Source organism: Haplochromis burtoni, unplaced genomic scaffold, assembly GCF_018398535.1.
Source record: "Haplochromis burtoni strain Fernald_Lab_line unplaced genomic scaffold, NCSU_Asbu1 Contig_4, whole genome shotgun sequence".
Lineage (NCBI taxonomy): Eukaryota > Metazoa > Chordata > Actinopteri > Cichliformes > Cichlidae > Haplochromis > Haplochromis burtoni.
In genome coordinates, this window is record NW_024582365.1 from 3,474,657 (window position 1) to 3,500,965 (window position 26,309).

At 39.8% G+C, this 26,309-nt stretch overlaps 2 protein-coding genes across 5 annotated transcripts in view; both read right to left on the minus strand.

Moving 5' to 3' along the window:
* The window catches only part of atg2a (autophagy related 2A), a 28,885-nt gene extending 16,829 nt beyond the window's left edge, over positions 1-12,056 (minus strand). Inside the window, exons 1-11 of the mRNA XM_014334550.2 lie at positions 11,492-12,056; positions 10,948-11,110; positions 10,345-10,494; positions 6,108-6,210; positions 3,839-3,983; positions 3,117-3,323; positions 2,922-3,021; positions 2,232-2,396; positions 1,670-1,806; positions 1,218-1,296; positions 229-481 (exon numbers count right to left, since the gene is read on the minus strand). Of these exons, the coding sequence (XP_014190036.1) occupies positions 229-481; positions 1,218-1,296; positions 1,670-1,806; positions 2,232-2,396; positions 2,922-3,021; positions 3,117-3,323; positions 3,839-3,983; positions 6,108-6,210; positions 10,345-10,494; positions 10,948-11,110; positions 11,492-11,662 (1,673 nt within the window). The 5' untranslated portion in view covers positions 11,663-12,056. The remainder of the gene's footprint in view (positions 1-228; positions 482-1,217; positions 1,297-1,669; positions 1,807-2,231; positions 2,397-2,921; positions 3,022-3,116; positions 3,324-3,838; positions 3,984-6,107; positions 6,211-10,344; positions 10,495-10,947; positions 11,111-11,491) is intronic.
* Positions 12,057-13,300: 1,244 nt separating this feature from the next.
* nxf1a (nuclear RNA export factor 1a) lies at positions 13,301-25,602 on the minus strand. 4 transcript variants are annotated; one of them, XM_005913325.3, is made up of 22 exons: positions 25,175-25,602; positions 23,447-23,506; positions 22,815-23,022; positions 21,397-21,556; positions 21,223-21,306; positions 20,856-20,960; positions 20,552-20,632; positions 19,361-19,430; positions 18,958-19,046; positions 18,735-18,842; positions 18,490-18,599; positions 15,918-15,954; positions 15,518-15,586; positions 15,350-15,405; positions 15,050-15,157; positions 14,711-14,769; positions 14,508-14,623; positions 14,376-14,418; positions 14,201-14,279; positions 13,639-13,821; positions 13,495-13,555; positions 13,301-13,388 (listed from the first exon to the last, which is right to left on the minus strand). In XM_005913325.3, exons 1-22 carry the CDS (start codon positions 25,227-25,229, stop codon positions 13,350-13,352), a joined length of 1,980 nt encoding a protein of 659 aa, XP_005913387.1. In that variant the 5' UTR covers positions 25,230-25,602; the 3' UTR covers positions 13,301-13,349. The 4 variants fall into 4 exon arrangements, with proteins under 4 accessions (XP_005913387.1, XP_005913389.1, XP_005913388.1 ...); XM_005913327.3 differs by lacking the exon at positions 25,175-25,602 and adding an exon at positions 23,979-24,184; XM_005913326.3 differs by lacking the exon at positions 23,447-23,506 and having other exon boundaries at positions 25,175-25,601.
* Between the last annotated feature and the right edge of the window lie 707 nt (positions 25,603-26,309).

Below are 26,309 nucleotides of genomic sequence, written 5' to 3' on the forward strand. Positions count from 1 at the left end.
GAGGACGGAAGCAGGACCAACAAAAAGTCGGAAAGAAGGAGAAAGAACCCTCCCAAAACATCTGCATCCTCCTCAATACCTACAGACTAACTTCATTAATGTTTGTAGTACTTAAGAAATATATAACTACCATCCAATGATCAATCACAAGCACCTGATTATGAAAGTGTATTTTTCTATCTCCTTCCATACAAAACCACAATAAAAACGATGTGTGCATTTTTTTACCTGAGATTTGAGTGTGGGCAGGCTTTGGCGAATCCGCCTCTCAGTTGATGGAAGTCTCTTTCACTGAACATGCTGTCCTTGAAGGCGGTCAGCTCCTTGAAAAACACCTTAGACACCTGAGCCAATGACGAGGCTCCGTCAGCACTGGAGGGTTGTGGATCCTCCTGCAGAAGGGTTAGAGTGAGTCCGCCCAGGGTCAGTCGCAGCAACGCGTCAGGCTTCAGCTGCTCTGCCTGGCCGCTGTGTGATCGTCCTGCAAAGATGAGAGTTCAGCATAGAGACAAAGCATGGCCAGGCTTTCTTGCTTAATATAAGGATATAAGTAAATTTAATTTGCTTTACATTTAGTTGTCATAGTGTTAAGACACTGCTTCTATTACTAAGTGTAATCATGACCCTTGTTATATTAGACCCCCTGATTCTTCTATAGGCACAAATGCCAGGACTCCCTTATTTTAACACCATCTTCTGGCACCCTTCTCTTTTGCTGTTTCTCCCAGAAAAGTCCAGCAACTTTCTTGAAAATCTAACTTTTTTTAATGTGTACATATATATATATCAGACATGCAAGCTTTTTGTGGTCATCTAAAGTTGCAAGACTGCCCATTAAACACAGCCTACATGCAAACTTGTCAACCCAATTCAGGGTGTATGTCTGCAGGTAGACCAATTAGATGCTCCCTGACTTAGTTATTTTTACTTCACCACTTCAGCTCCTTTTATAGCAAAGGCAAAATCAAGAGTAAGACTTGAAAATACTGAAAAATCAATAACTTTGTGGCTTTTGTGAAGCTGGAAAGATTCGAGCTTCCTGAATTAATAGCAGCACATTTTGTCTGAAGTATTCAGGTAGAGCGTGAGCTTCAACCAAACTGTTCAGTCCTCTGGCCGGACAATGTACAACTGTATACTTTCACCAAAATCATTTTACACATATCCCACCCGTCCCTCTTCCCAACATAAACCCATTACTTAGCACTCCACATTACCTCTACTGCGGCCGCTGGCCTGGGGTAGACTAGATAGACAGCCAGCAACAGGATATCTCCTGGGACAATTCATGACGCCCTGGCAGGAAAAGTCAAAGTGAGAACAAGAAGATTTACAAATTCCTGTTTAATGCATGCTATTCTTCAACATACATAACTTTGTGCTTGCAATTGGTGCTAAAACACATTTTTGCATTTGTTAACAACTGTGAAACGTCCAAAATAAAATAAATGAAATAATTGTTTAAAAATAAAATAAAATAAAAAAATCATATTAGATATTTTTTATACTTTTCATGGCATGAGCACACAATACAAATACAGATCAACCAGAAATTTATTCTGACAGTTTTTAGACCTTAGAACGATCAGGCATCTGTTAGAAATTTAAACATGCGCGCGCACGCACACACACACACACACAAACACACACACACACACACACTGTGTACCTGTGCAGACAGCGGCTGTGCGAAGCTGGCTAGACTGTGTGTGGAAGACTCCATGTCGCTGTCTGACAGCTCACTGCCGGAGCGGACAGATGTCACACTGCTCGTCATCCCAGCAGGACCCATAGAGTAAAACATTTCTGCAGGAAGACACATACAGACACACCGAGTGATTAATTACTGAAATGTAAACAAACACTTCTTCACGTCATGTTCCTGTAAGAAAAGGAGCAGCAGTTTTACACACCTTCAGGAATAGGACATAAAATTAAAATACCAGACTACTCTCTCTGTGGCTCACACAATCAAACACCAGACTGGTGTCCTGTATCTTTTTTAAATGACACTATCAAAGGAAACTGTGTGTTAATCGCGAGCTAAGATATTGGGAACAAACACCATTTACTATTCCCCCCCCCCAAAAAAAAGAAAAATCAACTCATGCTTCACCATTTACTTGGCTTTTTTTTTTTTTAATTAAATATGCCGATTCTTAAAGTCCTGCTGATGTTAGGATGCATTTGAAGCAGACACAGTATAAGAGGTCTTGTACTGATCCGTGTACCTCCATTCTCCATGCCGGTGACAAACGACTCGAGGTCAGGCTCAGTTTCCCACTCATCGTCTCTGGGACTGGAGCCGAGCTGCTTACCGAGGTCTTCCTCAATCATTCGCATGTCATCCGAGTCTAACGGACGACTGTGCACTCTGCCGCACTTGGTCTCTGGCTCTGAGTAATAGAGGAGCGAATATCTGATTAAAATGGTTCAAAAGAAAACACACCGTGTGTATAACCTCACATTTAGGAGGCGTTTAAAAACATCTGTGACATTATTGTTTAGCTCCAGGCTGCAGCAGGAGAAGCCAGACTAGTGTAGGTGTTTAAAGACAGAGACGTTATCACATTATGGGGCTGTACAATGTACTGCTTGAATTTGTGAGCCCGTACTACTTTATGGTTCAGAGGAGCATACATTTCAGGTGCAATATTATGAGCGAGGGCAATACTTTTTAACCTACATGACCATAAAGGGGAAACAGAGAAAACTTTAATTTTAAAATCATTTATTTATGTTACTATACCCCCAATTACCTAACTATGCTTCAACCAGTCTCCTGCTTTCACCTAGAGTCAGCTGACAAAAATGCCATTCTTTAACTTATAAAAGGTACAGACTATTTTAGGTCATGGCATAATCATAATCATAAAACTGGCCATGAATTAGTTTATATCACACTGCCCGTTTTTCTGTACCAGTGTCTATACAGAGGGCTGCCAGCAGGTCTGTCAGATGGGTTATTTGATCAGGAGACAGCAGCATGTGGACACAGCCCACTTTCCCATCCAACTCCAGCTAAGAATCGGAGAGAAAGAAAAGAGAGAGAAGTCAGCCTGAGACAGTAGTTGTGTTTTTGCATTTCTTGGTGTGCATGAGAGAGCTTCGTGCACCTTTGGTCCGGGCAGCATGTCGTTTTGTTTGATCTTGACGGTGGTCTCAATGAAACCGGAGGAGCTTCCTATAAGGAGCGGCTGAGATAGAGGGGCAACTTGTGGCTTGGCCTTCTCCCCTTCCTCCTCCTTCTTATCATCGTCGCCTTCACCTTCCTCTCCCTCACTAGCCATGGCTGAATCTGTGTGTTCCTCCTCAGGAGTACCCTGTCAAAAGAAGACAAATGAAGACAGAGATGAAAGTCAGGAACATTTTCTTCTTCACACAATGCCACTTGTAAATTATAATTCAGTTCTAAAGAAAAAGCAGATCCACACCACTTTGTCCTCCCTAGGTATCACATACCATTATTATGGAAGTTGTACTTTAATACATTATTTTCTGACAACACTTCACATAAGAAAAGACAAATCATCCTGTTTGTAAAGCTGTAACCTAAAAAGTATCCTTCTGAAGTCAGACATTTTTAAAAAGCTGCAGACTTTCTCCAGTCAGATTGTCTGAACTGATCTTACAGTCTCAGTTTAAACATCAGCAGATCATGTCTGTGTCATATCTGCAACGTGTCCCCAAAGCTGTCCACATTCGTTAGTCTGATTACTTGTATTCCAAATGAAAACTAAAAATGTTGCAAAAAAAAAAAAAAAATCTAAAGGTAAAAGAAATAAAGAAAATAAAATAGAAAAGATACAGAAATCTGAGGCAGCGTGGTCTCCATCACCTGTACTATGCCATTGCTATCATAGAACAGCTGAACAGCACTCAGCTGGAGGATCTTGTGCAGGAAGGCGGGTGGCTGGTGGATGTCGACAGGCACGGCAGTCTGGCTGGCTGGATCGCGCACTGCCTCGTCGAAATACTCCAGCCTGGAACAACATGGCAAAATCAGAAATGTACACCATTTATTGCTAACAGCAAATTTAAGCGAGAAGAAAATAACGGTGGACACAGAGGAAGACATTACACCTGCAAACTGGTTTCAATGTGACAAAACATCAGTCGTGTAATTAATGGTATGCTGATAACCAACGTAATATTCTGACCAGAAATACACACTTACACGATCAGTGCCTTCAGCACCAGGACAGCTGAAGCAGAAGCTCCTGTTTAACAAACACTGCATGTGTAACATGCCTCACTTGACCTGAATCAGTTCTGCCCTTGTGGTCTCTGATCACAGATCAGCAAAGCTCAACCTGTGCAGCTTTGTCAATATGCCAGGAAAACAGAGAGTCATCAGTCTCACAGCAAAATGCCAATAACGTCATGACATATGAGGGACACAGAAAGACGTGTGCAGGGCATTGAGGTTTAAAAAAAAAAAGAGCATACTGTAATACAAGTCTATTTAAAGTAATCTTTACCTTCCTTTTCAGATAATAACTTGCGATTGTCAAAAAAATATTAGCAACTATAGTTTAAATAATTTAAAAAGTATCCTGATGCATTCTCAATCATCCAGGAAAGTAAATCTCCAAAAGTTGAATCTGTTCATCTGGACGTAGCGTTGTCGAGACTGAAGAAGTCACTTGGATGAGTGACGAAACGTTTCTCCCGCAAAAACGCTATGTCCAGATGAACAGATTCAACTTTTGGAAATTTAAAAAGTACTGTGATTTATCCCATTTAAAGTCCAGCCAGCCTAAAAGTAGCCTGAGAGCTAAAAACACTTTCTTCATTATGACAATTTTCTCCTGTCTTCTTAGGCTTGGATTAAGGATTTTTTAAAGTTATAAGATCTATCTGAAAATATAAAATTGGGGGGTCATTTGTAATAATAAAACAGAAAGAGTATTTTATGCTTTAAACTAGGTTTAGTGCATTTTATTTAACCATGTTTGACTACTGCAGTTCCAATGTTATGTCAACAATGTAGCACGAATACATCAAACTATTAGGAACAGCTCTCTCTATATATAATTCTGGTGTTTCATACGCAGCATCAGTGACTCATCAGTGTCCATAATCATCAATGAATGTCACGGTCACAGACACTCTATTATTGACAACACCTCAAGCACAGGCCGCAGTTATCTGTAGCCACTGTTCAGCCGAATACTGGTAATGTTACAGTTAGATAGAAGGTTAAAATATGACACTATTGGTGAAGACATTTGGAGCTTTCTTGAAGCTGCAGATTACGATCATAGGGCCTGATTTCTGACTTCTGTGGGGAATCTTTGTAGAACCTACGACGTAACTCTGGAAGCGGCCGACGCTGTTGCCACCACTTATCCTTGTGCTGGTGCACTATGTGTTAATAACCTTATGGTTGTGTCCCAGTCTTTCATGTGCCTGGGCATACGCTCTTTGTTGTGGTCAGTTTTATCCGTCAAGTTTTGCTTGTTCATTCCTCCACATCCATTCTGACCGTTTCAGCTATCACCTTCTGTGAAATTGCTGACATTTGTGAGTCCTTAAACTGGTGCTATGATTATTATTCTGTCACTGATAAATGCAAATCTAGGGAAAAAGTCGCCAGAAGTGCACAGGAGGTATCAACAGTACTGAACAGACCAATCACACCGGCTGTGTTGTACCGACACACATCAAAGTGCACGCCAGGTTACAACGTAGGGTTTCAGAGGGGTTTGCAGCTACAGCATAGCTACGGCTTAATTTTCCACTTAAGCATCAATTCCAAGTAAGCCTACTATTATTTCATTTGCAAATTTCAGGAATTTCTAGTGAACGTAAATGTAGAAAAATAAACACACAAACACATATTGCTCCCTTTAATACACTGAATGAAGACAATGTGACTCTAAAAGGCAAGTAAAGTTACTGTCAGATGAACTACTGAAGCACAAGTTATACATTTATGTGTTTGAAAGTGTTTCAATTACTACTGGAAATGTTGTTACTACTCTAACTGTAGTATCAATGAGGCTGTAACTGTAAGTATGTAAAATAACCTTCAGTGAAAACCAGGTCTAGTTTTTCCTGTTTGCAGCTCATATTCCGTTAGGAAAAAGGAAGCAGGAACTCACCTTTTAATGTGCACTTCTAAGGCGACGCCTGTTTCCAGGTCCAAGGGCTGGTGCTCGATGCGGACGATAGTGTCTAGAAAGGTGACTTTAATGCGACGAAGGACTGAAAAACAGACGACAAAACAGATATGCAAAGATTCATTAGCACCGATCTCTTACATGAGTTCTGCTTTGCTCTGAGTGGTGGGATCTAATTTGTACATTAACAGTGTCTCTACTGTCTCCCTGAAGCACATCTGCTTAGTCAAAGCTGAATGAAGGTAAATTCTGATTTGTCAAAGTCAGAGCTAACCGTTGTAAACAAGACGCTCTAATTCACCTCCCTTTAAAACAGTGGATATCAAACTATGGTGGAGGCCCCAGTGGTGGGGAATAAAGCCAATTCAGATGGGGCATGAACAACCATGGAAAAATGTGAAGGGAAACAAAGTTGAACTGACATGTTTTCCTGTAAGGAAATTAAAAGTTTTGGAAGCAAAAGATTTGAAGAGCAGCTTGGTGGAATTACAGAGCTGTGTACCCAAGATGTCAATATTAAGGATATGACCTCTCATTGGCATCAAAGCCAAGAGCCAAGTAAGGAACAGAAAGTACTGCCTGAAACTGATCAAACAGAGAAAGAATTACCTGTGCAAACAACAGCCTCCTTATCTGAAACATTAATCATATTTAATATGAGCAGTAACAGTAAAGTACATTATGGAAAAGAAGTAGAAGTATAATGGGGGCACTGTAAAGTTACTGGGAAATAAAAAATAAAAAATATCCATGACCAAACATTAATGCCGTTTGATAGCACATTATAAATGTCGAACAACTCACTTGTACTGTGTAACACTATATGTATATATATGTATGAAGTGTTGTTCAATTATAAAAAATAAATAAAAAAAAACACAGAGTAATGGTCTTGAGCCACCTTTAATGTCTCTATGCTTCCAAGGAGCCAGAATTTCCTCTAATTATTAAAGTGGTCTTGAGCAATAGTTCTCCAGGCCTTCTAAACGCTTGTTACTAGCAGCCTGTTTCAAAAGCACATAATTTTCTTCCCCTTCATAGAGTCTTTAGTTTGACTCACATAAAATGATACTTTTGCACCAACAAGGTGATTTCCAAATCCTCTGAAAAGTTGGCATATCACACCATGTGGTGCAGTGTGTCTTAAAAAAACAAAACAAAAAAACAAATACGGAAACGATAAGTAGTGGATAAAAGAAGTAACAGGCCTAAAAATAATCTACAGCAGATGAACAGTATCTCAAAGTTCAAAGTTGTGTCTTTAAGAAATTAGGCAAAAATCTAGCAAAGTGCTGACAGAGGAGCGGAGAGATACATCTGGACCTTCAGTTGATCCATCTATTGTTTAACAAAGCCTCATCAGAAATGGTCTCAGTGGAAGGATGGCTGTTAAGAAGCCATTGTTGAAGGAAAACACAAGAACTTGACTGTCACTAGAATCAGTAACGAGTCTTACAGAGTAATTTTCAATTCACTGTCAGTATATCCGGAAGAGATCAGGAGAGAGGTACTAATGTAAATGTTTACAGCAGGGGTGGGGAACTCCATGCCTCAAGGGCCTAGGTCAACACCCCTGAATCAAATGATTAGTTCATTACCAGGCCTCTGGAGAACTTCAAGACATGTTGAAGAGGTAATTTAGCCATTTAAATCAGCCGTGTTGGATCAAGGACACATCTAAAACCTGTAGGACACCAGCCCTTGAGGCCTGGAGTTCCCCACCCGTGGTTTATAGCCATCACAGTTGAGAGTCATGGTTTGGGGTGCATTTGAGCTGGTGGTGTTGGAGATCTTTTCAGAATTGATGAAATTTTGAATTCAGAAAAGTACTGTGAGATTTTCATTCACCATGCAATACTATCTGGAACGCATCTGATTGGCAATAGCTTGATTTTTCATCATGCCAGTGATGCCAAACATACTCACCATGTAGTAACGGCATACCTGGATAGAACCCCCCCATCAAATATAATCAATTATAAGCAAGGGTCTTGAACTCCAGGCCTCGAGGGCCGGTATCCTGCAGGTTTTAGATGTGTCCTTGATCCAACACAGCTGATTTAAATGGCTAAATGACCTCCTCAACATGTCTTGAAGTTCTCCAGAGGCCTGGAAATGAACTAATAATTTGATTCAGGTGTGTTGACCCAGGGTGCTATCTAAAACCAGCACGACAGGTTTTAGATAGCTGACGGTATCCTTGAGGCCTGGAGTTCGAGACCCCTGCCCTAGAGCATCAACCTCAACATTATTGAAGCAGTGTGGGGTCGTCTTAAGAGAGAACAGAGCAAAAAGCCAGCCAAAGAATCACTTTGAATGTCCTTTAAGAACCCTAGACAACTATTCCTGAAGATTACTTAAAGAAATGATCAGAAAGCTTGCCTGAGAGAGTTCAGGGTGTGATGAAGAAGGTGTTCAAACCCAATATTAACTTTCAAACTAATTATTAATGTATTTTTCTTATATACTTTATTTTCACATATGTTTGGACGTGTTTCAATAAATAGTAGCAACTAGCATCTCTCTTTCCTCACAGAATAGAAAATGAGGGGTGGCTCACTGGCCTTTTGGACAGTACTATAGGCCAAAAGAATACTTATCAGTAATGGAATAAAGGGTAACTACAATAAACAAACAACTAAATAAACATAAAAAAGAACCGCACCAATGTGGAGAAATTGTAAATTAAGGTGGCCAACTGTGAGCAGATCACAGGTTTTTAAATCTGTTCCATTTCAAATTTACCCAATATTTTTTTTTTTCTCATTAGTTACACAAACCTATAAGCATGCTGGATGCAAATTAACAGATTCCCCATCTCTCACAATAATATAATCTCCTGAGTAAATCCAGTCTGCAGGAAGCCAGAGGACGTCACTTAGCAGGGATGGGCCGCCCAGAATAGATAGAACAAGTGTACAGTGAAACTGTTGACCTGTAGCATGCCCTATATTATATTTATGTAAACCTCCAGAATCCTGTTTTCTTTTTCTTTTCTTTTTCCAAAGAAACATCTACATCGCTGAGGAGCCTCTGATTTAGGTAACATCAGGAGGTTTGGTAAAGATGAACAAAAGCCCCTTTCAACCCCCAAAGTAGGAAATGAACTGTGGGATGATGGGTAACAGCCAGGAGTAACTGAGCAATGATAATATACAGAAGAAGGCTGTCACAGAGATGGCTTTCTATTTGGAATGAGGTGGAGGGATAATCAGGGCGATAGATCATAAATAGTTAAAAATACATAGTTTAAACTATAATTCGTTGAAATGTCAAAGCTGAGACATGTCAACACCACCATGAGGCCAGCAATGATGATTTCCCTCTTTCTTACAGAAAACAATACACAACAACAAAAAGAACTTTGGCTAGTTTTATGGTTCTTTTCCATGCAAAATAAAATATGAGAGTATCAATAAGTGTTATGTGTTTTGAAACAAAGTGAGCGTTAAAGTTCATCCCTCTGTGTGTTTATGTTGGTCACTGAACCATCTGATACACACAGTATCTGGTACACATGAAGTACAGCTTATTGTAAGTTGCAGTCAACCTACCTTAATTTCTCCCCGTCTGGCCTCGGGTGATATGTGTCACAGTTTCTTCATCTGCAAGTGTGCTAGGGTCAACTTGTGTCTGGGTTGCGTTAAGTGTATCAACAGACAATGAGCGAGACGCTTCATGCAAAAACTCTGCATGCCTGCCTTTTTTATGGACTCGACCCAACTACGCATGCGCCCTTCAGAGGACTATTACAGGAATAAGCACTGGTCAGTGGTGTCTGCACCTGTCTGTGTCTGCAACAAAGACTAATCCCCACCTTACTGCACTCGGTTTTGTTTGATGCCCCTCTCACACACACAGTGACAACAGGGGAGATAAGGGTGATGAGAGAAACGAGTGTGACTTTAAATACATGTAACACATGAAACACTCAAAGCAAAAAAGAGCAGATAAATTAGGTCAATAAAGTAAATATAATTTTATGACTTTATATTTTTATTTGTACATTTTTATCACTTTGGTTTCTTGGGGGAAGAGGTTTCCTGGGGAATGGATGGAAAGTACTGTACTCCAAAGTGATCATAACTGTGATGGTTTGTGGGAGTTCTTGAGAACGCTTGACTTTTCCCCCGCTGCTGAGGAAGTTCTTTTGTCTGCACGCCAACTATCACATTTAGACAAGTGAGAATCGGCATGCAGACAAACTGCTTTCACTCACCCGTCTCAATAGTCTGTGCAAACATCTCAAGCCCCTCCAGTGGGGCAGGGGGCTCCTCTGAAGCCTCAGGGGGGTCCTTTAGGCACTCCTGAGCCAGCTGCATGCTGGAGGTCATGCTGGACGACCAACCTTGCGAGTCCCAGCCCCCACCTGATGGCAAAAGACAAACAAACAGGGAGCACTGAGTGATTTCTGTACTTTAGCTATTTCAGTATTGGCTATTTACCATTCTTTTAATTTCTTTTTTTTTAGTGAGATGATGTCTAAGTTACACATATGAGACAAGATTTAGCCTGAGCTAGATGTGGACCTGAAAGGATTCACAAATTAGCATCATTAGTTTAATATCTGTCAGACTCAAACATATGAAAGTATATGGCAGAATTATTGCAGTCCTTGTTCACATAAATAGTACCAAATGAATGTTTTCTTATCCTGTTTACATCTTCTGCAGTGTCCTTGAAGATAAATGATGCAATCTTAATAATTATACTGATTTTGTCAAACTGGGTTTGCACATTAAGAAATGATAAGAACATGAGTTGCTGGCTGAGGCGTGTTCGGTGTCTCAATGAAAAGAACATATACTTTAAGCGAACTTACTGGTCCGGTACTTGGGTCGGCATGTTATCTGAAGACCAGAAACCTCTAAGGTGCAGTGATCAGTCAAGAGAGCCTGCCAAGGGATGGTCACCGTTATGCTGCTCACAAAGCCATCTACTATCTCCAGAGGGGCCCCCAGGGACTCCAAAAGCTCATTGACCGCCTGTTGTAAAGAGGAGGCAGTTAGTAAGCAGCTGCTAAGAAGTAAAAGTAAAAGAAAAAATTGAAATATGCGGTTTCACATTTGCCTCATCACTCTGGGTGTCATATAAAGCTGAGGAAGTGCATAGTTAGTGTACCATGGGCATATATATTTATGCTGAATGCAGACAGAGGTAAACCTAAACTCGTGAGCTAGTGGTGCGTTTCCTGAGAGTGGATTTCCTCGAAGAAATGTGACCTAGGCTGGGAGCCCGACGCTGGAGATTGTTGTTGAATTCAAGCGCAGTTGCGAAATAGTCGAGGGAGCACGAGTCCGACAAAAACACTTGATGGCTGCTGCACGCGTGCCAAGATCACCTTCTCCTCACGGTTAAAAACTCACCCAAACATCGAGGTTGATATCCTTGATGACACCGCTGCCGTTGTACAAGTCCAAGCCCAGCTGATCGAGGCTCAATCGCTCCTGCAAAAAGTGACCGAGGTAGTGCTGTAAAAGGTACCGACAGGCCCGCTTCTTGATTGAGCCCGACCAGGGGAAAAACCAGCGAGACATAGGGCCAGAGAGAGCGGGGAGAGGGAGCGAAGAGGTGGTGGAGGAGAACGAGTGCGAGTACAGTCCTCTGGAAACTGCATAACAGACTAAAACAAAGTGTGCAAAAACAAGGAATGAGCCACAGCTAGCTACAAGGGGCTAAGGAAGGGGTATACCGTAACTCTAGTTCTCCCTACACAAAAACTACAAAATCCTTTGTGTCAGGACCCAAGAAGCTCCCACGATACTTTTCGAGACTTTACTCCAGCTGACGGTATCCGTCTCAACTCATATTTTCGCCAGCTTTGTGTCGAATCGCAGCGATAAGTCCTCTTCGCGTATCCCTTGTTTCGGGGTTGTTTATTGTTATCATTCGCCAACTGATGGAACGTCCGTGCGTAACTCGTCACACTGACGTAGGCAAAAACCGGAAAAGGAACGTATCTATCCAGGCGCCATTTTTAGAAGGTCAGCTCTTTAATTGTAACACACTGATTTTATATTTTTCTTCCAGAGTTTTGAATATTTACATATAACTGTATGGAAGGCAAGGCGATATGGACGATCAGAAATCACAAATCTTATCCTTTTATAAAATGTGATTCCGCTTCAGTGTGTGCCTTTGTATGTAAAAAATAATAAAATTGAAAAAAAGATAATGTGTGCGTTCTCCCCGATTGTCTCCTTTTATTTTTCTTGCAGATCGTTTTCACTTGTTCTTTAACCTTAAAATTTGTTTTGGTCAATTAAACTGGTTGTATCTAACAAGAGTTCTGTAACTCCAAACTTTTTTATTCAACTTTGTGGTTTTATCTTAACTATATTTAATATTATAAACATAAGTCTTAGTATCATAGGTAAGGCAAATGTACAGTATATATTAAATCTACCACCCTAAAGCGAATACAAACTTAAGGCCAGCTTCCCTCAGCTGCTCCCTTCAATAACACTTTGTCTAAACCATCTGCTCTCCCTCCATTTCGCATGCTCCCACTTCAGACTACTCTGTCTCCAAACTGCTCAACCCGAGCTGTCTCTGATATACAAGAAAAATAATTAATTTAAATTAGCCCAAACTTCAACCTGGACAGCCATAAAGATGTAGGAACTAAAGAAGCACTGTAAAAAGTTCCATACTATATTTTTTATGTCAACTTTTCCCACACATATTTGCGTGGGTAAAACTTAAAGTCATCCATGAGCAGCATCATTGATCTATTTTTTTCCCCCCAATGAAACTTAACAATTTTACATCTTTCAATAAGTCACCGTTTCTCAGTTATTTAAAATATTTTGACATTTATACTGTAAACTGAAATGTAGTCAAATTATTGGGCATTTCCCCCTCACTTTTCCCACTCTTTTCTAATGTAACCTTGAAGAAAATTTATCAGTTGTGACAAAATATATTTTATTGTTAAACATAAACAAACAAAATCAAGATGAGCACATGAATACAATGGACCATTGGCCATATGTCTTTATTCCTATAAAAACTGTGTAGTGATATCTATACAAATGACCAAAAACTAAGGTTACAATAACCAAAAACAGTAGCAGAATGACATTTGGCTGTTAAAACAGTTAACACAAGTAGACTTGATCTACTTCATTCATAATTAAACAAAAGTGAGCGAATAAAAGAACAAAAGCCATAAATAAAAGTAACTGCGCTTTAGTTTATTTCACAGATATTTGATTCCACTCTTTATTTTATGAAAGCTACGTCAGGAATCTTTCCTTCAGCCTGGAAAGAGAAAACAAAAGGAGATATTTCAAAGCCATGGCCTCACAATAGTCTTTCTATGTTGATTTATAGACAGAACAATTATCATTATTATTATACAAGTTACCTTCAACTGAGTAAAGATCTGCGCTGCTCTGCTGAAGTCCCATTCATTGTCTTGTAGACACCTGTTAAAGATGTATGTTTAGATGTTTAAATACACAATCATACACAAGACCACAAAAAGATATGTGCAGGAAACAAAACGCACTTCTGTGACCACTCCAGGTTCATGCCAGACTTCTGTGAGAAAGCTGTGAGCATCTCTTGCTGCTGTGCAGTGAGGGTGGGGACAGGGCTGGAAGATGGAGTCGGGGCAGGAGCCACGAAGGCTCGGCGGATCTCCTCTGTTGTGGCCATTCGAATGAAAAGCTGGTCGTTGACAATGCACAACCTGTCACAAAAGAACCACACACAGAAAACATAAGGATATCTGGATGTTTCTGTTATACACAGGAGAAGCTAAACGTCCTTTTTGTTTGTTGGTACAATTTCTGATTAGGTTCATCTGCAATACAGTCTGCTGTCAGGCTCTAGCAGGAGACGCACGCATGTAATATGTTTGATATATTTTACTTGACCGTTATGACTCTCTGACTCTAACACAGCGTGTTACCAATTTCATGAAATACACATTTTTCTCTAGTGATTGGTGGGTGCCAAGTTGTTGCAGACTGGTCTCAAGACGCAGACTGAAGCATAACAATAAACAAACACTTCGTTATGCACCACGGGAAGATCATATAAACCACCGGGAGCTCAGTAAAACTCACCCAGAATTTCCTGCTGGGACTGTGATGAAAACTCGAGAGAAGGCCATTGTGGATTCTCGCGATTTCCCATCAACAACAACTGAAACAGACAACAGACAGACAAATTAGTAAAGAAATCAACAGGTATGCCCCTTTGTTCAGGACCAATTCTAAAACTCTGACTAAAACAGCTCACCTTCTTTAAAGACTCCACTCACTGTGAATGACAGTAGTGTATTCTGTAAACGGAAAACATGTTTTGAGAGAATTAGAACAATAAATTGCTTCAGAGGAAAACGTCAAGGTGGATGACAGAATGAAAACCCACCGTGTAGGTGTTCACATCAATTGTAAAGGAGGCGATGTCGTGCTGAGTCTTTGGTAGCTCGTTGAGGAAAGCCACCACGTTCAGTCGTGTATGCTTCAGCAGTCGAAAGCGTATCGCTAAAGAAGTCAAAATTTCGAGAGGGAAAACATGAGGAGACGTCTCAAACCCCGACAACCTCAATTTAGACAGTGAAAGATACTCACTGGAGTCTTTGACTCTCTTCAGGTTTCGACTGTCTTTGTAATACTCTCCCAGACTGCTCCTAAACAGCAGAGGGACAAACAGACTCAATGTTAGGGGAAGACACAGAAAGAGCAACCCATGCAAACATCTTGTCAATGAAAAGCTTAATTCTGCTTTGTTGATGAAAATAATAATAATAATAATGGATTGGATTTATATAGCGCTTTTCAAGGCACCCAAAGCGCTTTACAATGCCACTATTCATTCACTCTCACATTCACACACTGGTGGAGGCAAGCTACCCAAAATATATTAATCAGAGTAGTAAGTTATCTACAAATGTGCTTTTGTGTCCTCACCTGGAGGGGTTCTGGGTGGAGTAAGGTGTTGTGATTGATAATGATGCTCCATCATGATAGGCATCCAGGAGCGGCTGTCTATCCCCCGAATCATAGATACTGTAGTACCTGCAACACAGTCGCAAGCCATGAAGTTAATTTTTTGGGGAAAAGGACAAACACAGAAACTATTTCCTTAAAAGCTAATTAAAATTAACAAATAAAAACACTAATTGTTCAGTGGGCACATTATCAGTGCACCAACTCTAAAAAAATTTCAGAGTTTTCCTCATTACTAAAAAAGGAAAAGGAGAAACTTACTGTTGCAAGAACCGAAGGATGTGCGCCTTGATCTCATCGGAGCCAAAACAGCTGCCCTGGAAAGTCACACAGGAAAGCATTTGTACAACGCAGATTAAACTAATTTAGTTAACAGTAATATAGACACAATGCTGAATATCAGTGAGTAAAACTATACATTCAGCTAACCTTGCAGGGGGGAATAGTGGTGGGCGTTTCCACATCAAATCCAATCGGTGGAGGGAGGTCATGACCATCCTGAAGTGAAACACACAAAATTATCGTAAAAGTTTGGTTTAACATCAATAAAGCAATACAAAAACTAAAATATGGAGATGTGCGTATCATATGAAAGATAATGACCATTTTAGGGTTTCCCAGGGAACATATGAAACAAAACTACTCTGATCATTTTTCCCATTTTGGCCGAAAACAATAGAAATGCAGAACACCAACAGATTCTTCAGAACATGACATTTATTGGAATATTCAAAAGGATTTTATAGCATCTTTAGGTAAAAGAACAACTAAATAAAGGAGAATGACTTCAAAGATAGTGAATTTTTGAGATATAAATGTGGGAACCTACCAGTCTGAGAAGCCGGGGAAACCTCTGGCGCACAGCACTGGTATGGGAACATAAACCAAGAGCAGGAATGTTATCGTCACAATCCATACCCATACACACACAAATAATGTTCATTACTGTGGGTATAACTGACAGTCACACCTGCTGATCCACTTAATGTCATTTTGTGCCTTTCAGTTGAATTTTTAGGACACTACACTTTGAGGATGAAATTAAAATGTTTCATTACAACCAGTGTCACAAAGGATTTAATCTTCTGTGTGTACAAGGAAATCCACAAATCAACTTAGCGTTTTCGTCCTTCTCATATTTTTTGCTGTGCTCTTTTGAAGTTTCCCGCACTGAAGTGTACTTACCAGCTGGTATACTCACCCTCTCCCCCATTTTGGTGACATACACAGATCTGACATGGAGCAGCAACACAAGCACACTTTTCTAGGAGCGCACACATACTAACATGCAAAGTCCCATGATTTACGAGACCACACCAGGATCCAGCAAACACATTCATTCTGAAGTATTAAAATAAAGAGATTATGCATTGCTGGGAGAGAGGTGGTTACAAAATCTCTGGCCAAGATGTTGGGGAACAGATGAGTCTACGTCACCAAGAAAACAAAACAGGTGAAGTACAGTTCAGTGACATACTAGCACAAGTAGCCTAACATTCAAAAGACAGTCACTATTCATCATTTGGGTGATTTTCATCAGCGTCTGTGCCCACGATTATCAGCAATTAAAGCAGACCTGAGAAGAGAGCCGAACGGCAACGACAGCAGGTCTCTAAGAGAGCTTAGCCTAGCAGTCCCGCCGCTCATTCTGTACCCATCCCCTGCTGCTAAAGTACGAAATTTACCAGCTAACTTTCTCACTCTGAAGAGTAAATAAACTTTCTATAAGCTTTTATTTTTCCCCAAGTAAAATTTGGGACCAAGCCTCTGGTTAAAGAGGCGTAATCATGACGTAGAGTGAAAATCATCTAATAATAATTGAGCTTTTTCGTACTGGTCACAGCCATCAGAAACTGGAAGAGGAAGTGTTTTCATGTTGAGTTTTTTTCTGAACTGATTTCCAGTTCAGAACATATTTTCTTCAGAGGTTTTGTCAGGGATATTTGCCAAACTCTCCACTTCATTCACAGACAATCAGAGGCCCATTTTAGGCAAAAGAGATTAGTGGGAGTGTTTTCTCTCTTTGGCTCATCACTGGTCATTGATAATGACATTTCCCCCTCCGCCTCATCCCAGCGGCTTTACCCTTGAAGTCCCGTCTTCTTCACTTCATCTCACCAGTGAGTCTGAGCTCACAGGGACTGAGGCCGAGTAATCGTGACTGTGCCTGCCTTAGGTTGTCCCAGGGTTTCGAGGTGGGATCTTACCCGTCATGGGCTATCCAGCCTTCCATACTCGCCTGATACGGGGGCCAAGTGGGCAGGGGTGCTATGAGGGGAGGGGACACACTGGCTGTGGAAATTTTCTTTGTTTCATCCAAAATTTGTCGAGATGAAAATGGCTTGCCCACTCTCCAACAGAGAGTCTACACTTTTACAGTACTGCTCAAAATCTCATTATGGATCCCTGTTTTTGAAATAAATCGGATGTGAAATGCTCACTTCTTTTTTGCTTTTTGTTGCAGTTTTTGTTTTGTTTTTTAAAATAGCATGCTTCTTATCATCTGCAGTGTGACAGTATTTTTACAGCAGCTTATGGGATAAGTAACCACAATGTCAGCAGGGGAATACTAGGCAGAGCGCCGCCTAGAGTGACAACACACAAAGATGAGACCAAAGCTTGAAAGGAAGTGCCACAGAGAAGCTGAACAACCGTCAGAAAGAAGAAGTAGTGCTGTTCACACTGCAGAGGGTTTAAGCAAGCTGAAAGGAAAATAAATTTTAACACTGTGCAAATTTACTGTGGTCAGATGTCCTCTCAGCAACTTTTGAAAGTAAGAAATGATTAGTTTGCAGTGCGAAAAAGAAACGTTAATCATATAGTGGGAAAAACACGTTCAAACCCCCCAAAAAACAACGACAACAACAAAACCCCCCCCCAAAACATTTAAATACCCACAGATCCTTGATTATTTAACGCACAGCACATAGCTGAATACTTGTGTATGTCACTACAAGTGTATAGGTATAGGCACAACTGCATGGATATTTAAAAGTCTGTATGCAAGTAAATCTGTACATAAATGACAAATATTAATCAGTTATCATTTCCATTTAGGGCGTTTTTAATATTCCTCAACATAGTGACAAGATCAGAAAGCTTATGGTGTATTTAAGTCAACTGGTACGTCTCCTTCAACTTTAAAAAAAAAAAGATAATATCTGCAAGTTACAGTGTTTCACTCACAGAAAACACAAGTTGTTAAAGTTTTTATGAGTTGGCTCTGCTTGGTCCAAGCGTTCATCCTCAACTCCTGAGCAAAATGGTTTGTTACTTTACAGCCATCATAAACACAAACACAGGTAACTGATCTTGTTTTGTAGCATCCTGCATCATACTCAGACAGCCACACACAGTCACTGAATTATTACTTTTTCCAATCTCGTGAATCGCTGACTGACCTAATGTATGAGGCCTGGTCCTTGAAGACGTCACACAGAGGGTTTCGAGTTAGCCACAGCTCCACCAGCTTCAGGCCTTTCACCCTGTCCAGCTCCCGATCAGACTTTAGCTGGAGAACCACACAGAATCAGGATTTTTATTTTATTTTATTTTTTTTAAATTGCACAAACATACACACGCAACGTGCAAAGGACCACTAGGTCATGTCTGTTTATACTTCTACAAACTGAGTAGTCAGTCTCACCTCATTTTGGGAAAGATTGAGCGTTTTCAAATTGGGCACCTTGGTAACCAATTCAGCCAGTTCATCCAGTTTGTGAATACGGTTGTTACTCAGGTTTAAGGACGTCAGCTGGCAAAATGAGACACAAAATGACAATGAGCACACTTAAATGTGTTCCATTACTTTATAGCAGCTACAGTAGATTGTAGAAGTGCCTGTGCTTCTGTCACTGCACTAATGTTACCTCAGGAATGTTTTCTTCAATGATCTTGATGACAGCTTCCATGTTAGTCTTCCTGTTCAGGATCACTTCAATGTTTTGGGACACCAGGTCTGTCATGCAAGATAAAATTAGCAATAAAACACTACACAAACATGTTAAAGTGTTGTTTTACATGGCAGTAAATAAAGTTCTGCAAGGTACAGTTTCACAGGAGGATTGATTTGACTCTTGGTGTAAAACATCACAGGAAGCCATTTAGAACAGGCATTCAATTGCCATTTCGCAGAGATGCAAGTATTGTAATAACAATAATAATCATCATCATTTCTGTAAGGCTGGTCAGAAACTTACTTATAAGTATGAACCGTGTGATCCTGGTAGCAAATGTATGTAAAAAAATTTTTTAAAAGATGCGTATAATCACCTGGGTCTGTTCGAATGTTGTTCAAGTCGAGTGCTTGCTGGGAGGCATCGAAACGTTTTGCCATGCATTGCTGTCAGATAAAAACAAGAATCAACACATTAGCCTCCAAAACACCACAAATGGTCACAATGGCAAAATAATTCTCCTCTGAACTCTCTCCACCACTCAGGTCAGATCACTTCTGTTGAATCAAATGCAAAAAGAGTTTACCAATTTAATAAAATGAATGCAGCGAAGCAGCCACCACTTTACCCGTTTGCTCAATGCGTCCAAATATAACAACACAAATAATAAACTTATGGTACAGTCATATAAAAATTTCAAAAATTTATAAATATTTTATTAAGGTTCTACTAACGCTCCTAATCACTCCCCATAGTTGCAGCTTTACTCTGAAAACACCTGATTGGGACAATACACATTTACAGTTATTATAAGTAGGGTTTGGCTAGAATATAGCAGCTATTGGTAGTTCAGTGGTCTGCTTGCTTGAGAATTTAACATGTATTTCCCAAAAGCACCAGAAGGTGGTGCTTTCTTCCTTTTTGTTGTGTTGAGTGGATAGCTGTACACTCATCAGTGAGTCATTTTGTTGTTGATGTTAAGTTCATCATAACAAAGTCCTGAACATTGTGCTTGGTTAGTTTGGGGCGCTTTGCCTTTATGGTTGTGAAACTGAGATGTCGTCATTTTAAATCATACTGCCTTACTACATTTAGCAGTAACGGGTGAAATGTGTATTTAGTCAACTTTGTTTTCTGCAATTTCATTCTAAAAATGTCTCTACAAACAAGACAAGCACCATACTTGGCATTTTTTGACAGGGAGTCAGGTTGAGACGATCGGTTAAAAATGCAGGCTAAAGGCCGCCTGTCTCCAACTTCTTAGAGATATGACAAACTTTCACTTTCACTCATGACATGTGCATCACTAAAATGAAAATGCTTTGCTTTGAGGTTCTATAATTCTGTGACCTAAACTGGTAAACTGCATTTAAATGAACGTGCTATTAACATCACTAATAAACAGTTAATATATGTAAGAACGACACTTTAACAGTGTACTTAGTACTAGAACACCATTAGTTTGAGCAACAGACTCTCACAATGATTAGAGAAACTCAAAGACATTTTGAACATTACTTATGAGGCTTTTAGCCACAATCACTGCCCCCACTCAGGTGCTTCCTACCTTCAGGTGCTCCAGGTGTTCAGGCTTCAGGTCAGAGAGGAGGAATGACGGTGGAGCACTTTTGTTGACGTGCACTTCGACCTTGAAGAAACACAGATGGAAAATGACAAATCAATAACTTAAGATTAAGATTGTTTGATTAATGGTTATTCATTATCTTGTTTTCACATTCAAGTAGGTGGATAAACACTCAGTAGCAGCACACCAATGATCTGTGATCTTAAGGCAACAGCACAGCAGAGTACAATAGGCGTGAACAGTACACATGACACAAAAACCTATCGATATTATTACACCAACATACCTTATAACCATCGGTGTCTGTGATCTTATGTGAACACTTGTGTAAAGCACTGGCAACAGAGGAGTCATCCACATAGAAATGGACCCTGTTATGGTCCACGTGGTACTGGATATAGAGGGCAAGACAAGAAAGAAAAAGATAATACAATTAAAATCGCCTTAGACTTACCTTACAAATTTTACTACATGGGTACTGCAGATATTTTCTGAATAATTGTATAGGCACAAAGAATTACATCATTTATTTTATCAGAACACAACATACAGAAACTGTTAAAAAAGCTTACTCATATATTTGCTACTTCAAGAAATATATAAAAAGGTATTAAATCTGTTTATAACTAGTAATTATAAGTGCTTAAATGCACCTGTATAGGGTGGTACGGAACGGAACAAATGTTCTGGAGAGCTGGGAGTAGCCACTTCTTGTCATATTTTCTTCCATGTGGAATCTGCCAAACATACAAGAAACAAAATATAATTTCTTTATAGATTACAAAGTGGTTTCTTTGACTTCCTGGGGTGACCGTAATGATACACACCGTTACTTTGTACCAGCCCGATTGGTTTTTCCCTCCTCCGCCACCTCGTTCTCCTCCTCTGAAGGGACCGCCCCCTCCACCTCTGCCTCCACCTTTGCCTTGTCGCCTGTCTCTGTCAAACCGTCCATCTAATTTCCTAAAAGGTCTTCCGTAAGGGTTACTAGGGAGAACACAACAAGGCAGTATATATTCAGACATATGGCCACACAGGGAAAAGAATCAATGCAATTTTTAAGTTCTATTTCTCAGTATTCTGTCTTTGTACAAGCAGTTTATTTATCTATTATCATCATTGCAAATCATGCCATCTGCCAAAGATTAAGTCACAATTCTGGCATGTGAGGCGCTTTGATAAACTACCGGTTTGTTGTGCCTATCTAGATTTTTGCAATTTGGTGTGTGCAGAGCAGAAGGGCTAAAGGTACCAGTAGGTCGGTCTCAACATGCATTGCAGTGACTCATCAATCATATATCTCGAGATAGCAATAAGGAGATTCCTGATAAAAACCTCTGTAATTGCGTTGTTTGCCATTCTGACTTGTGTTCTGATTCTAGTTCAAAACCATTTCCATCATTTAGGGGTAGACTGCAGCAAGTGTGGTTATGATATGCACAAGCAATCACCAGTGTGCCAACCACAATCATTACAGGACTTTGCACCAGGTCGACAGGAGTCAGGTTTCAAAATTACACGGATAAATGCTCTGTATTTTTCCTTACATTCAGTGTTGCTTTAACCTTTTGTCAAGGCCCAACACAGCTTTCACACTCGCAGTTCTTATTGTAGTAGACTTAAAATAAATAAATAAATAATTACCCTACCCCCAATGTTTGTGAAATAGTCACACGCATGTACTGGCCGAGCATGAGACACAGACAGGCAAACTTATTAAAACACTGCTTTACAGTGGCCTCCCTTTTTATTACCTGGAATATTCTCCTTCATCAACCAGTTTTTCATTCAAGATGTGGAAACTAGAAAAAAAAAAGTCACTGGATGCAGGACACGAGCTGATATTTTAATAATTTCATGTTATAATTTTTAGCTGACTAACAAAATCACTTATTTTTTCTCAGTTCACTTTTACCGTTTCAGTCCTGTTCACTTTTCCTGTGGTACTATTCATGTCAGCAAAGGAACAGAAGTGAAAATGGTCTGGTGCTCTACTTTCTCATCCTGTGCGGGGTATTCAAGATGCCTTTCACCTTTCCTACAGCTTCACATGAAATCCACATCAAACACCTAAGACCTTGCTGTTCACGTGTTACTCACCTTACAAGAAAATTATACATTGTGCAAATGTTCTTTTCAGTTTAAAGCCATTAATTGTTTACTTAGACTAAAGTATTACTGTGAGAAGTTTATCAGACAAACTCTAGCAAATGCATTCAATGAAAGTGTAACTTATTACACTTACAATCTGTTCTGGGAGCTGCTGTCCTGACAGCCATCACTCATAGTTACATCTCCATCAGTATCTTCAAGCCTCGACCGTGGTCCAGGACCTCCAAACCCTCCTGAGTGGTTTCCACGCTGGCGGTCTCTGCGAGACCTGTCATACCGACCCTTGTGAGGGCCTCTGCCTTTACGGTTGCGAAACTGTGGTGCGGTTCTGTCATCATGCTCTGTAACGGAGAAAGTAAGTTAGCTCACAACCTAAATATCACATCTCAGCTACAAAATACAAGCAATAATAACCCCCCAAAAGGCATAGGTTATGAGTTAAATTAAATCAGCTACTGTACATGGACTAGATAAGACTGAAAAGAGCTCAAATGACTGTTACAGATTGCAATGTAAACATTAAAGGAAGCTTACAATTTTAAATACGCACTCTGTAGCAGATTTTAATTAAGCCTACACTTTTGCAAATTATGCTCATTTTAAAAAGTCCTTTAAATATCCAAGACAAGCCCTGGTCTTGTTGATCTCTGCAGTAACTCTCTGGACTCATTTTACCAGCGAAATAATACAAATATTCATGGCGTGGTACTGGGTAAACATGTGTCACAAAATGACACCTCCGAGATGCCTTCGACATATTTTTACCTCCGTGAACCATGAAATCGGTTCTTCTGACCTCTCTCCTCACCATAAAGTCTCCAAGATCTGTGGGAAGGTCGTTAAAAGTGCAGTAAGTTTAAACCTGCAGTGAACGTGGCTTCTTACCGTTGTAGTAATGCCCGCCGTCCGCCATATTTCTCCAATAGTGTTGGATAACAGCCACAACCCAGAGTAAAACAAAAAACAACAATGCTACTAGTGGTGGTTTCTTTTCTTTGTTTCACGGCACTCAAAGCCAAGGCTGTCGGAGAAACTCCAACATTCCGAGTGGACCAGCGGGAACAAAGGCGACCCCGACGTGACTGTCGACTCGTAATTAGCAGCTTAGCTTAGCTTCCCTGCCGAGCCCAAACGTAAAGACAAAGCCGGAAACACAACTGGGTTCTCTTCCGGGGCAAGAAAAGGGAGCGGACAGTTGAAACAAACTACGGTGGGATTATGGTCAAGTAAAAAAACAAAAAAACAAACAAACATGCAATGTACAAATCAGGTTTTGCTAGCGTTAGCTTCGACTTACTTTTGCGTATATATGCGCAAAACCTATAGCGCGAAGCTTGATGTAGGATATCCGACCACTTAAATCACACACGAACCTCTTTAAAAGGCTAACCAACTTCTGTATTTCCACAAAGATGAGGGATAAAACACAGACAGCTGTCTTTTAAGTTAGCCAACGGGCCGGTCTGTTGTTTTTTTTCCAAAGCTGCGCCAGTATGCAAATGTATTTTTTTTAAAAACTACAGCGGTTTCAAAGGGTATACAAAATGGGGTTGTCTCGTTTAGCAACACTTCTAAAAACTATATTGTTTGAATTTGAAAATAATAATTTCAACATCATGTAACACTGAGACCTTTGATAAAAACAGAATCACATAAGATTCATTTAGATGTGTCATTTCCTAAACCTACAGAAGTTTTATTATAATTTCAGCGCTGCACAAATCACATCTCAGTATGTTGTTTTGACCAGCTGTCAGTAATCCTCCAAATAACTGTAAAGTTCCCGTGACATGTGCACAAAAGACTGATTTTTAAAAGTAAGAAAAAAAACCCAGGTTATATTAATGACTCACTTCTATTGTTTGTGCCACTGAAGCATAAAACCAGGAGCACTTTCAATGCAGGAAGGTGCAGCTGGAAGCAATAACAATAATGATGTCCCAATAAGCCCTGACAGTGAACCAGCACGGTTTAATACTAGCAGAAATATCACAAAATGTCATAATAAGCTCTTAATATTTTATTCTGGAATTGTCCAGAGGTGCTTTTTTTTGTACAAACAGTGCACTTTAATATGGCCTATCAGGATTTAAAAAGGAGTATAATTTGATAATATTTCGCTCAAAGAAACTTTAGGATAGGGTCAGCTGTACAGACTGTGTTTTATCGCAAATCGTGACGATCCTGGTTCTTAGTAACCAAACTGCAACTGAATATATATTTAATTAATATAAAAAACATATGCATTTAAAATATTAGCCTGAAGGCTTCCGTTAGCATCACACCATCTAAATTCTATGACCAGGTAAACAATAGCTACACCTTCCTCCTCGGTAGCATGCTTATTGCTTATTTATTTTTAATTTTCAATGTTAAGGCAATATCATTCACAATGTCTGTTTAAAACACGAAGCATAAGCAGGTGTAAGCGATTAGACGGTAATGTAAACCCGGGCTAAACGAAGCCGAGAGAATAATAGGAGTCAGACTTACCATCATTCACCACATGTGTCACCACGGCCAGGTTGCGGTAGTTCCTCTGAAACATGATCACTTGGTCCTCTCAAGACCACTTAAACTCCCAGAAAAAAACTTACTTTCTCCTTGAAAAACTCCTTTTCAAAACAGCACCAGATTCTTTGTCAGCCTTCTTGAGCGAAATTTGAAGTTTATGCTTTTTTTCTTTTTGGGCAACTTTGTGAGCAGAAGCTAAGGTTAGCTTGCAGCTAGCAGTATCGTTCACGTTGGCTGCCCAGGACCAGTTTCAACATTTACCACTAATTTCTTCTTTTTTTTTTTTACCACCTTATTGGTTTTTTCCCCCATAAAAGTACCGAAAACGTGTCGTTTTAGCTCCTGTCAGTCGGTCTCTCCCGCTCACTTGTCTCCTGAAGCGCCAACAACATGGCGCCACCTGGCGAAACGAAGCTCTAACCGTCTAATTACTGCAGCCTGAGCGCTTAAACTGCCACAATATTAGCATACTTTAAAAAATATATTTAGGCAAATGTAAAATTTTGTATTTTTATGGCATTTTTTAAAATAGATATTTGGCTTAAATAGTTTTATTATTAACAAAGTAATTAACTTAATGTAATTCAGGCATCTATTTGTCAATCAAACACAAATTATTATTAGTTTGTTAAACAATAACAAAAGGGGAAAAATTAAAATTTTCTGCTGTATTTCCTGTTGTTAACTAAAAAAAAATCCAAAATTAAGTCATTATCATTTTTAACAATAGTCCGTAATAACAGCTCCAAAACATTATTGCAAACTTCTGCATCATAATTTGTGGTCTCTGTTTTAGACTTGTCACATTTTAATGCCAAATGTGTTTTCAATAGATGGAGCCTTTAATTACTAAAACTATAAATTTTCATCTTGACAGTCTACAACCACTAGAATGCTAATTATGATGTCTTAATGTTGGGGGAATATTGTCTCTTGGGCCAGATATTTCTATTTTTCTAAACTTTTGAACACAAAAATGTACTTGAATTTAGCTGAAGTACATAAATCTGTTGAAACCCTAACCCTAGCTCTGAGTCGTAACACTTTGCAGAAAAAAGGAATTTAACAAGTAAAGTTAGTCTGATTATTTTGTTATCCTCTGTTTCTCAATGTC